At 37.3% G+C, this 12,123-nt stretch overlaps 1 protein-coding gene across 1 annotated transcript in view; it reads right to left on the minus strand.

Moving 5' to 3' along the window:
- Positions 1-203: 203 nt before the first annotated feature.
- LOC107599438 (2,4-dienoyl-CoA reductase, mitochondrial-like) overlaps positions 204-12,123 on the minus strand; it is a 17,910-nt gene continuing 5,990 nt past the window's right edge. The window contains exons 2-11 of the mRNA XM_016291017.1: positions 10,935-11,124; positions 10,615-10,706; positions 10,113-10,345; positions 9,747-9,983; positions 9,553-9,630; positions 8,050-8,266; positions 6,747-6,955; positions 5,941-6,013; positions 1,472-1,589; positions 204-688 (exon numbers count right to left, since the gene is read on the minus strand). Of these exons, the coding sequence (XP_016146503.1) occupies positions 493-688; positions 1,472-1,589; positions 5,941-6,013; positions 6,747-6,955; positions 8,050-8,266; positions 9,553-9,630; positions 9,747-9,983; positions 10,113-10,345; positions 10,615-10,706; positions 10,935-11,124 (1,643 nt within the window). The 3' untranslated portion in view covers positions 204-492. The remainder of the gene's footprint in view (positions 689-1,471; positions 1,590-5,940; positions 6,014-6,746; positions 6,956-8,049; positions 8,267-9,552; positions 9,631-9,746; positions 9,984-10,112; positions 10,346-10,614; positions 10,707-10,934; positions 11,125-12,123) is intronic.

Genomic DNA, 12,123 nt, shown 5'->3' on the forward strand with positions numbered 1-12,123 from the left:
TATTGGTTGGATTATGTCATGTGACCCCTTTGTCTGGTATATATAGCCCTCATGTTGCCATTGTCTCTTGTCTAGCTTTGTTTTGTGTAACTGCTGCTTGGTGAGTCTTTGCCTGTGTTCATTTCATGCTTTGGTATCAAGTCAGGTTTTTGTTTATATTTGTATAGTTCAAGTCTTGTAAATAAAAGCTGCACATTGGTTCAGTAAGCTTGCCTGCAGTGGACTTTATTACAGTTGTGGACGGCAGTGTTTATTGTAATAGTGTTCAAATATAAAAACCTCACACAAAATGCACTAGTTAAATAATGCACAAGTAGAGTTGCTTACAAATGAGACACTACACACTAAACATGTTTGTGGACCCATTAACAACTTAAAATACAGTACTTCCCTTCACCAATGTACTGTATCATTAAAATCAAGGAAGTGACTCAGTATCCTTTAGGAACACTGGGTGAGAGTGTATTACCAAATCCAAGAGGCAAACTTTCTCTACCACAGACTCTGACCACCCTCTATGACTAAGTTATGCCCTGTCATGTAGTCAGAGGCGTCAGATGCCAAGTATACCACTGCAGCTTGGAGGTCTGTCACTTGAGCCAGTCGTCCGGCTGGGATATCTGACAGCCAGCGCTGAACTAGAGGCTCCAGACTCTCTGAATGGATGAGAGGGGTGTCAACAATACCACTGTAGAGAAAGAGAGAGAGACAGATCAGACATGAGAGGCAGGGAGACAGTGTTGTTTCAGGGCCACTTGTTTCAGTTATAGCAGTCACAGTGACATAAAATGAAGTTGGCTATCCTTTAAGGACTTTAGTACTGAGCAGAACAGCTCTGATGGTGTTTACAATGGTTCAATGTCCTTTGATGGATGGATAGTGTGATTGACACACTCCAAAATTAACTTCAGAAGTCTAAAAGTCCACATGAAATCAAAACTGACCCTATTTGTTACAAAAGTAACAATATATAAAACTGGAAGTTTCCTATGAAGTTCCACTCGTGGTTAAAACAACACTGTATTTGTTCGGTACACATGCGCACATCCTTAACACACACACACACACACATATATATATAAGACGTCATCCAATTAAGCTGGATTGCATTGTTTCACACTGTAATTTAGTAACTGAGTCTCAATTGTGTGGCCCATTGTGGAAAATAATGCATTTTGACCCTGTCAAAACAAATTAAGTTTCCACTTAAATATCAAAACAGTCCTCTCTGCTTAATTGGTGCAATGCACATATGAAGAGAGAAAGGCTTTTGTTGTTGTTGTTTACACAAAAAGTTGGCATTGATTAATGTGTTACATTCAAAAACATAATACTGGGGAGAACCAGAGCACGTGACTCTGCTTAAGATTGCACCAAATGGGAAATAATCATGTTACCAGCAATAGAAATGTATTCCAGTTCAATTTTGACTAATCGTACACAGCACAAGTCTATGGTCTGTCACACTTACGGAGAGATGCAATTGACTCGAACGCCTCGATCGATCCACTCTGTGCCCAAGGTTTGGGTGAGCTTTACCACCCCAGCTTTGGATGTGTTATAGGACAGTTGCTTCTGCGGATGCGGCACTATTGGGAAGGAAACAGGACATTTAAAACTTATTAAGAACATTTTTATCAGTAATTTCAAGTCCTTTTAAGAGTGAAATCCCATTACATTATTTGACACAATAGTCAAATTTCCTATACTGGACAATTGTGATGGTGCACTTTTTCAGAGGCCTTGAGTCCAGAGTTATTTTTCCCATTGATTTTCTCCATAGGGATTTAAAAAAACATCTTTATTAAAGAGTTCTGGTTTATGTTGTCATTAAAAATCCATTTGTCTTTGAAGAAAATGAATAGGATTTATTTTTACATCCAAACCGTACTGTTGCACAATGTGGTGGGATATATCGAAGGAACTAACCTTTATTAAATACACTCTTACAAATAAAGGTTCTTTATTGGCATCTATGGTTCCATGAAACTTTAAAGGAGATATATTATGCACCTTTTTACAATATGTAATATAAGTCTCTGGGGTCCCCAGAATTTGTCTATGAAGTTTCTGCTCAAAATACCACACAGATCATTTATTATATCACTTTAAAAATGCCTATTCTGAGTGGAAGCCGAAACACGCTGTTTTTCGTGCCTGCCTCTTTAAATGCAAATGAGCTGCTGCTCCCCACCCCCTTTTCCAGAATAGAGCTGTGCCAATACAGCTCGGACCTGTTAAAAACATCTGCTTTGGTTCTGATTATCATGTTTATCGCACTGAAATTGTGCATTTTAAACCATATTAGTTTAAACTTCTGATATACGGTTTTCTGAGTGCACACGTACAGAAAGCGGCTGTCACAGCATGTGAGTACTTAATTAAGTTCTCATTCACACACAAGTTTATGTTAAAAACACTCGAGTTACAAAAACAGTCGGTTATGTCTGTGAATGTAAACAGCTGGGAAATAAATCGCATGTTTATTTTAGATCTGTGTGGCAGCAGCAATATACAGTAAATAAATCAATAAATCCACTGCTCTCTTGTCTCCTCTGAGGATGGGACTCTAAACAGTGTTCTGTGCTCGTCTGTGCAGCCAAAGACAGAACAGTTAGCATGTTTTGCTCAGACTTTCGCCATGGCATTAGAACTGGTACACCATTGTCGCTTGCGAAATCAAAATGATGGCGCCGTGGGTGGAAACTTACAGATTAAGGGTGGTAATATTATAATGAGATCCCTTTGCAACGTCACTAGGGGAGCAAAATCAGACACGCTCGTTATCTCAGAGGCTTGCAGAAGGCTTACCAAAACAAAGTTACTGGGTTAATCTTTTTCACCTTTCCTTAGTTGGTAGATGCACCGCGGACCTCATTATAGCACTTAAAACCTGGAAAAGTCAGATTTTCATAATATGTCACCTTTAAGTTTCACCTCCAGGTGGCTTTACAGGTAGATGACATTTTTATTCTAGATTCATTTTATTGGACAAAACATTTATATACACCTCTGTATCAATATTTTTGTGCATTTTCCCAGAAGAACCTGCTATGCATCTGCTATGAGTATAACATGTTAGAACCAGCTATGAAGCAATTGCTCTGTGTTACATCAATAAATTATAATGAATTAAACCAACTTTTCAACTTTTAAACACACATTAAAATCAATTTCATACTCTATAATGACCTAAACATGTGATTAATACAAGGCCCAATTACTTCATTCCCTTCATAACTCAGCGAGAGGGTCTTGAACTCCAATGTGACATGAAAACACTTTCATTAGCTTTTGGGACCCTGCAGATGAAGCAATGTAAAATTAATTACTTGGGATGTTCGGTGTGCATCATCTTCAGGAACAAAGGCAAAACGCCATTTGTTTGTCTTGACCATCACAGATGTTCGACGCTGCATGTAATGCAGGGGAAAAGGGGCTTGCTTGATTAATCATCACGAGGGAGGCTCCAAGTTACATGCAACTTTAGTAGTTAACCTCGTCACCTGGTGATCTCACTGCCAAATTGCCGTGGTTGGGAGCGAGATGATAAATACGGCACAGCTGTGCGAAGGCAGCGGCCGGTCCTGTGGAAATGGGTTTGCACTCTCTGGCCCCTCATTTGTTTTAAAGGAGAAATGCTAACCGGACAATTGTCAGATTGCGCTGAGCCTGGTTTTCGAGCGAAGCTGCTGTTATTCAAAAAAAGAGGCCGTTCTTTGCCTACAAATAAGCTTTAAGCCTCAAGATAAGAAAACACAAAAAGGCCAACATGTATTAATCCTAGCAGAAAATTTGGCAAGAGAGCAGGCCTTTTTACTGTATGCCTCAGAGCGGCATTGATGTTTTAAAGAGTATTGTAGTTTTAAAGAGCATTCGGCTTGAGAGGATAAAAAGGAAAGTGAAGCATATCTTAAATCACATATAACATACATCCAGATTTTCATTTCACATATCAAGAGCAAGGAAACAAGGCTCCTCTCTGATCTGTAAATTTCAGAGATGTTGCAGGTCAAAGTGATGTCAGAGACTTTTTTTTTCTTTTCTTCAAAAAAGGCAATTCTGTCATTTAGTCGCCATCATTTTGGGCCAAACCCATATGACTATTTATACCGTATGAATACAAAAATAGATGTTTTGTGGAATGCTGTCACTGGATTTTTGACATTTTCAATGAATGTGCAGCATTAACATTCTTCTAATCATTTCTATTTGTGCACCACAGTGAAAAGAAACTCATATGAGTTTGAAATGACACAAGAATGTATAATTGATGACAGTATTTTCATTTTTGGGTCAACTTGCCCTTTAACAGCCAGTTTGTTCAGATATCACTTTATGTGTAAATGCATGATGCCACCTATCTTCCATTTTTGGTTAAATGCCTCTTTTATCCACGGGCGTAAAGCAGAAAACTACAAACTCACACAAATAATTAGAATTATACCAAAATGAATAAAAAAAAATGCCCATCCACGTCGACGGGAATGCAGAAGAGAAAAAGAGAGAAGGAAACAATGCTATTCACCAGATGGACAGAGGCAGTGTCATTGTGCATTTTAATTGGACTTTCAAGATGTATTCCCCAACTTGGCTACAACAGCCCCCATCTGATTACACATTATGACAATATTATAACAGATGTCCATACCAATAAAGAAAATTCCTGAAGGACTGTATGTAATGTGAGTAATTGATCACTTTTTTTCTCTTGCCTTCTACTCCCCCTTCCTTTTCTCATTCTCTCTCTCTCTCTCTCTCTCCACTTCCTGTAGCAGCATGCTTCTGTTACAGATTGCACCCACAGTTGGGACTAGCGTCCATATGGTACACAAGTTTATTGGCTAATGGCTACTTGACTACACTGTTGATGGAGTGCTGCTATTGCACAGCAAGGGACCTGTTGGAGGAATTGCGTAGCAAATAACGTTCCTTTACAGTGTGCTGCATAAAAACACGTTTTTTTTTGGTTGTTGTTTTTTTACTGCAGTTCAAGACGGAGCACCCAGGACCGGCGGCATACCAGGAAGTCCCTTTCTACGAGACTGGAGCAAGTTGCAATTTAAAGCCTTTCAACAGCATTACAGTTTTCATGTTTATAATGATGCAAAAACAGGCTTCTGAGGGGCAATACATTTGAAGGGCTCTAGTTAACAATAAAAGGGTCAATGAATTTTACATGGTTGTACACACAAACACTATATTAGATATATTACATGCAATTTAGCAACTTTCAGTAATTTTAGTGAGTTAAAAGCTATGCGGAGCAGCCTGCGTACAAAACTAAAGATGATTCTATGAAGAGTACGTTTTTAATTTCTGTATTCAAATTATTTTTGATATAAAGTCTGATATAAAGTATAAAGTCAAAAGTGTGAAATCATGATGATGAAAAATACTCATTAAAAGAATGAAATTATTGAAAAGAAAACCTTATCAAGTAGTTTTGCGTAACTATTATTATTATGTCTTAGGGGAGAAAGATATATTATTTTATTAAATATATATTTCGAGGCAATTTTCTCTCTCTCTCTCTGTCTATATAAATAAATTATCAATTTATTATTATTATTCATATATATTTAATGATTAAATGCATAAATTAAAAAAAATTTCAATGATTAAGAAAAATGTTAATTACTATTAACTGAAACTTTACTTTGCAAATAATATATTTTTCAAAACCATATGAAACCAACATGACATTTCTAAAAGTTCGACACATGTGTTAACCTAGATTTCCAAACAATTTTTTCTTTGTCTTTATCATGGACACTTGTGTATCTATACCCTATAACAAAAAACAGTCAAGTTTTCTTTCTTTTACTTCTTTTATTCTCTTTCCAAAACCCCACCCCTACGTTTGATGAGAGTATTAAATTCAGAGGGAAGAGACAGTGTAATATCTCAGCTTATGGCAGCATAAAAATCATCACTCACCTATTAAACTGGCCATGGAAGCTGTGTTGATTATCTTGCCGTATCCTTGCTTCAGCATGACACGACCGGCCGCCTGAGGCGGTAATTTGAGGGAGAGAAGAGACAAATGTGCTTTCAGAGGAACGTTACAGTATTGACACCTTCACTAATCAGACTTCCACGTCTACAGTCTACAGGGAGAGGAATAACAATCCCTGGATGAGCAGAGAGACAAAAAGTGTCAAAAACTCCCGGCGTTCATTTTAATGCGTGTGAGGCATCTCCGTCACCTCTCGGTTTTGTGTAAAACAGCTTACTCTGATTTATTTGGTGCCTGGCAGGATTTAATGTCTTCTAATGCTGTAGGTATGAAATCACTTTCCTTCACACCTTTTTTTTCCTCTATCAGAGCTTTTATTCCGTCTCCCAGGAAATGTCAGAAACCAATGGAAAAGTTGTTGCTAATATACAAAAGCAACTAGAATCTGCAAAAGTTTGGGCAAATACAAGTAATAGCAACCCATGTGACAAAATGTTAAAGCTGCTTTACATACAACAAAAATGCATAGTGATTAATGGCTGTCAGGTTCAGTGGCAATTTTGCTTGGTATATTGTATGTTAGGTGGGGATTTGAACCTGGGTCCCTTTTCAGGCTCTGATCTGGGAGCCTCCCGGTGACAGCATGATGCTGACTGACTGTGGATCTATGAAATTATTTGTAAATGCATGCCGCATTATTAACAATATTTTTTTCAGGAATGCCTAGACTAAATGGTTTATCTCAGCTGGAATTAATGACAAACTAAATATATAAATAAAGTGGTACCTGGCAACACATGAAAGTCCCTCTGAGGTTAATGTTAAAGGTTTGGTCCCATTCTTCTAGACTAGTATCCTCACTAGCTGAGTTCTTGTTGATGCCAGCGTTGTTACAAGCGATGTGAATTGTGCCCCATTTTGAAACAATGTCATCAATCATCTTCTGAATGTCCTCTGGTTTGCTAATGTCTGCGGCCACAGCCATGCTTGAAATGCCTGGAACGACATGGATTCATAAGAAGAAGAAAAATGATAAGACAAAGTGCAACATGCACATGAACACATAAATATCACTTTATTAGATTGAGACATAAATGTGGGGTTTTTCCAATTTTAAACACTTTCTCAATCATATAAAATATATGAAATTAATACAGTACACACACACACACACACAAACACAAAATAACCTGTTTTCTGAAAAAAAATTCTCAAAATGTTTGCTTAAAACAAGATGAAAAGATCTGCCAGTGGGGTAACAAATAATCTTAATTCAAAGGAAAAACAGGATTATTTTTCTTGCCCCATTGGCAGATATTTTTTCTTGCTTTAAGCAAAAACTAACAAAATATCTTGATAAATTTTGATATTTGTAGTAAAAAATAAGTCAAAATTACTAAGTAAGAAAAACATTTTTTGCAGTGCACACAAGCAAAATTACTGTATATTAAGACAAAAGATGTCAGGAATAAGTCTGAACAGCTGGGAAACAGTGTCATTCTGTTTGGTACTGTGATACTAGGCCACCATCTGCTGGTTAAATCAAGTAATGTAAGCATTATAAATATAACAGTAACTATGAATATAATATAAATATAATAGCCAATAAAACTTTGTGAAACTAGTGCACAATTGATCAAATCCAGTATGCCTATGGCTTCTAGTAGGACCCCTAAAATCAGTGTTATTTTAGCATTATTTATGAACTAATATAGTATTAATTCATATTTGAATTAGCTTCTATTTTTATATTTTCTGTTTTAATTTTAATCTTAGTTTGTTTTCAGTAATTCTGTAATGTGCTTTTTGTCATTTGTATTTTATTGTACAAGTTTTTATTGTTAACAATATTTCCATTTAGATTTTTTTTTACTTTTATTTTTAAAATAAAATTGTTATATCAATTTCAGTCATTTTAGTACTTAAACTTAGCTGCCAGTTAGTTGTAATTTTCACATTTTTAAGTTAAGTTTTTCATCTAATATTTATTTTTTCCCAAAAGTGATTTTTAATAGTTTTAGTTGCAGTTTTAATTTTAGTTAACAGTGACAACACTGCCTAAAGTACAAGAGCATGAAAGTACCACTTACCTTTCAAAGTCAGTTCATGGGCCACATTCTCTGCCTTTCCTTTGTCCATGTCTATGATGGCGACTTTGGCTCCAGCCTCTCCGAGAGCATGTGCGAATGCCCTGCCAATGCCCTGACCAGCCCCAGTCACATAGGCCACTTTTCCATCCAAACGTAACCTGTCCAGCACTTGCTTCCCTTGAACTCCTCGGAACACCTCATCATAAGTCACTGTGCTCTATGAAGCATAGATCATCATCAGTGATCTGATCAACAGCTGTACTGAAGTTTTCTATAAGTTATGACGTTAGCATAAATGTGACCCTGGACCACAAAAGTCTGGTCTTAAGTCGCTGGGGTATATTTCTAGCAATAGCCAAAAATACAAAAGTAAAATGTTAGTGGGGAAGTCGTGGCCTAATGGTTAGAGAGCTGGACTCATAACCGAAAGGTTGTGGGTTCGAGTCTCGTACCAGCAGGGATTGTGGGTGAGTGAATGTACAGCGCTCTCTCCCACCTTCAATACCATGACTGAGGTGCCCTTGAGCAAGGCACCAAACCCCCAACTGCTTCCCGGGCGCCGCAGCATAAATGGCTGCCCACTGCTCCGTGTGTGTGTGTTCACTGCTGTGTGTGTGCACTTTGGATGGGTAAATGCAGAGCACTAATTCCAAGTATGAGCCACATGTCATGTCACTTACATTGTATGGGTCAAAATTATAGATTTTTTTCTTGCCAAAAATCATTAGGGTATTAAGTAAAGATCAGACGTTAGCATAAATGTGACCCTGGACCACAAAAGTCTGGTCTTAAGTCGCTGGGGTATATTTCTAGCAATAGCCAAAAATACAAAAGTAAAATGTTAGTGGGGAAGTCGTGGCCTAATGGTTAGAGAGCTGGACTCATAACCGAAAGGTTGTGGGTTCGAGTCTCGTACCAGCAGGGATTGTGGGTGAGTGAATGTACAGCGCTCTCTCCCACCTTCAATACCATGACTGAGGTGCCCTTGAGCAAGGCACCAAACCCCCAACTGCTTCCCGGGCGCCGCAGCATAAATGGCTGCCCACTGCTCCGTGTGTGTGTGTTCACTGCTGTGTGTGTGCACTTTGGATGGGTAAATGCAGAGCACTAATTCCAAGTATGAGCCACATGTCATGTCACTTACATTGTATGGGTCAAAATTATAGATTTTTTTCTTGCCAAAAATCATTAGGGTATTAAGTAAAGATCATGTTCCATGAAGATATTTGGTAAATGTCCTACTGTAAATATATTACAACTTTATTTTTGATTAGTAATATGCAGATTTTCAAATAGTTGTATTTCGGCCAAATATTGTCCTATCCTAACATATCCATACATCAATGGAAAGCTTATTTATTCAGCTTTCAGATGATGTATAAATCGAAAAATTGACCCTTATGACTGGTTTTGTGGTCCAGGGTCACAAATGTGCTTTTGAACACACACCTAAGCAATTATTCATGATGAATATTTTATTAAAATATTTTAAGTATACTGTACCTTCAGCTGTGTGTTTGCCTGAGGGCTGTAGGGCAGTCTTCGTATTATAGTGAGGCCATCTCTCAGAGGAATAATGACCTATAAACAGAAATCAAACAACTCGCATTCAGAACTCTCTGGGTTGTCTGTTTATTGTAAAACATAAGTTTTATAAAATGAATAAAAGCTCATATTTGAGAGAAAAACTTGCACACCTGCTCTACTCGAAGATCATTTGTGACAAACTGATTAAAATCTTGCAAGGCTTTTCCAAAATCATCTGCTGAGTCCTTGAGGTAAACTCTCCCTTTAAACAGTGTGTTGTCTACACATATAACACCATCTATCCGCAGCAGATTATGGTCCAGGAGGAACTTGTAATAGTTGATGTAGTTATGTTTGTCTGCGTCAATGAAAACCATGTCAAACTGCTCTCCTGTGGCAGCTAATTCCTGCAACATAGTACACTTTTAAAGCATTTTCTTAACAAAATAATCAAATAATCAAAATTCCTTTCTGGACAGGACATATTTAACAGCTCAAATGCCTGTGGAGATGTAGGTAGGACTTGTTTTTCCCACCTTCAGGGTATCCATAGCAGGCCCAGTCTTCACAGTTATCTTTTTACCATGGGGAGACTTGTCAAATATAGGTTGTGCAAATTCTTTCAGGTAAGGCTCAAGCTCACAGGCAACAATTTGGCCATTCTCTGGTAAGGCCTCCGCCATTGACAAAGCCCCATATCCTGTGAACATTCCTATCTCTAAGACCCTCTTTGCTTTGCTCATATGGACCAGCATCTTTAATACCTGACCTATAGAATGACAATAACCAGTCTTAAAATATAGTTTGCACATATACGCAGCTGTTTAAAAGTTTAGGGTCAGTACGTTTTTTCAGTGTTTTGTAAAGAAGTAAAATAATGATTTTCCATTTTATTGGTTTTATGAACAACTGTGAGTAATTGTGTGTATCTATGAAGACATCAAACATAAAGTACACATTTTGAAAATTAAAATATTCATTAAATGTTGCAATTAAACTTAGATTAAATAAAAAGATTCGTATTTTAAAGATGTATACCTTCTACCTGTCCAGTGATGCATGTAATAGGAAGCCTGAATAAGGTTTTTCCATCCTCATGTACCTTATTCCAGTCATGAGAAATTGATTTCCTTAAGAAAATAAATAAACAGTCACAATGTATATATTGCATATTCATACACATCATACAACATTACAATAATGCATAATTGCATGTGACTGGCAGCCAAAATAATCTTGCACTGCACAAACACTTCCAGGACAAACACAGTGTAACCACAAACACACCCTAAACAAAGGCACATCATTCACAAAACTAATAATCTGCAACCCACACAAAGGTTCAGGTGAATAGTTACCTATACAACTCAGCCAACGGTTCACTTTCCTGGCTGCTCATTTGTTCAAGGTAGCCATCCAATCCGCTAGCAATGTCCAGGGCCTTCTGAAGATTATCACACAGCTCAGCTGGAACATTTGCATTATTCTCTGCAATCTCTTTAGCCTTCTGAAGGTACTCAATGACAAATTCCACAGGAGTGTCTGAAACTAATATTAAAAAGATGGATTAGTACATTTATTAGTAGAATGTGATTGCCTGGTTAGATGTGTTATGATGCATACAATCATAGATTTGATATATATATATATATATATATATAAGCTTTCATAGAGGTAAGCCTATGCAGTACCGCTACAAAACGTATTACTGATGTCTACTACCTGGTAGAGAACTGATTACGTAACACACCACACCTGTAGAATGTAATATTCATACAGGCCACATAACATCACATGACCTTACGGTCTTTGTAAAATCCTAATGTATTGTAGTCATGTTGCTTGCTGCAACCATTCCAAGAAAGAATGAATGAATAAATAAATAAATAAATGGGTGCAGTTTGTTGCTAAGAAGAGCAACACAGTGGTTCCCAGCACTGTTTTTTTGGCAGGTGACCATAAAAACATTTAATTTAATTTGCCATTTCTTCACGAGCCCCTTGCAGTTCCGTTATGAACCGCTAGGGGTCCACGAAACACAAAGTGAAAAAACATCCACCAACTTCTGCTTATTTAGAAACTGTAGGCTAATTGTTGCTGGTTTTTATAATAGCAATAAAGCTTAAATAAGGCCTACTGTAATTTTAATGTGCCCCAGTTGTAGGCTATTAGTGGCGGCTCGTGGGTTTTAAAATAGAGGAGGCACACTAATTGTATTGGTCTGGGATCCCTGCCGATTATTATTATTATTATTTGCTTAACCACTTTAAAATGGCTTTTTGGTTGCTTTTAGTCAGAAAACGTAAAGAAAACGACATGCATACAGCAAGATAATATAATTTCACTTACATGGCCTATCACTTGAAGCAAACATCCATCCCTTCCTAGAAGTCTGTGTTAAAAGAGAGCTGCCTGCTGCACCATTTAATTAAGCCGACTGCTGTAGCCTATATATGTTTTCCCTAAATTTGTATATATATACTGTTTGAATGACAGCTTGGTAAATCTGTTGGCAATCAAATATTCAATATCGCTACTCATAAGTAC

Source organism: Sinocyclocheilus grahami, unplaced genomic scaffold (genome assembly GCF_001515645.1).
Source record: "Sinocyclocheilus grahami isolate Dianchi unplaced genomic scaffold, SAMN03320097.WGS_v1.1 scaffold266.1, whole genome shotgun sequence".
NCBI classification, from domain to species: Eukaryota; Metazoa; Chordata; class Actinopteri; order Cypriniformes; family Cyprinidae; genus Sinocyclocheilus; species Sinocyclocheilus grahami.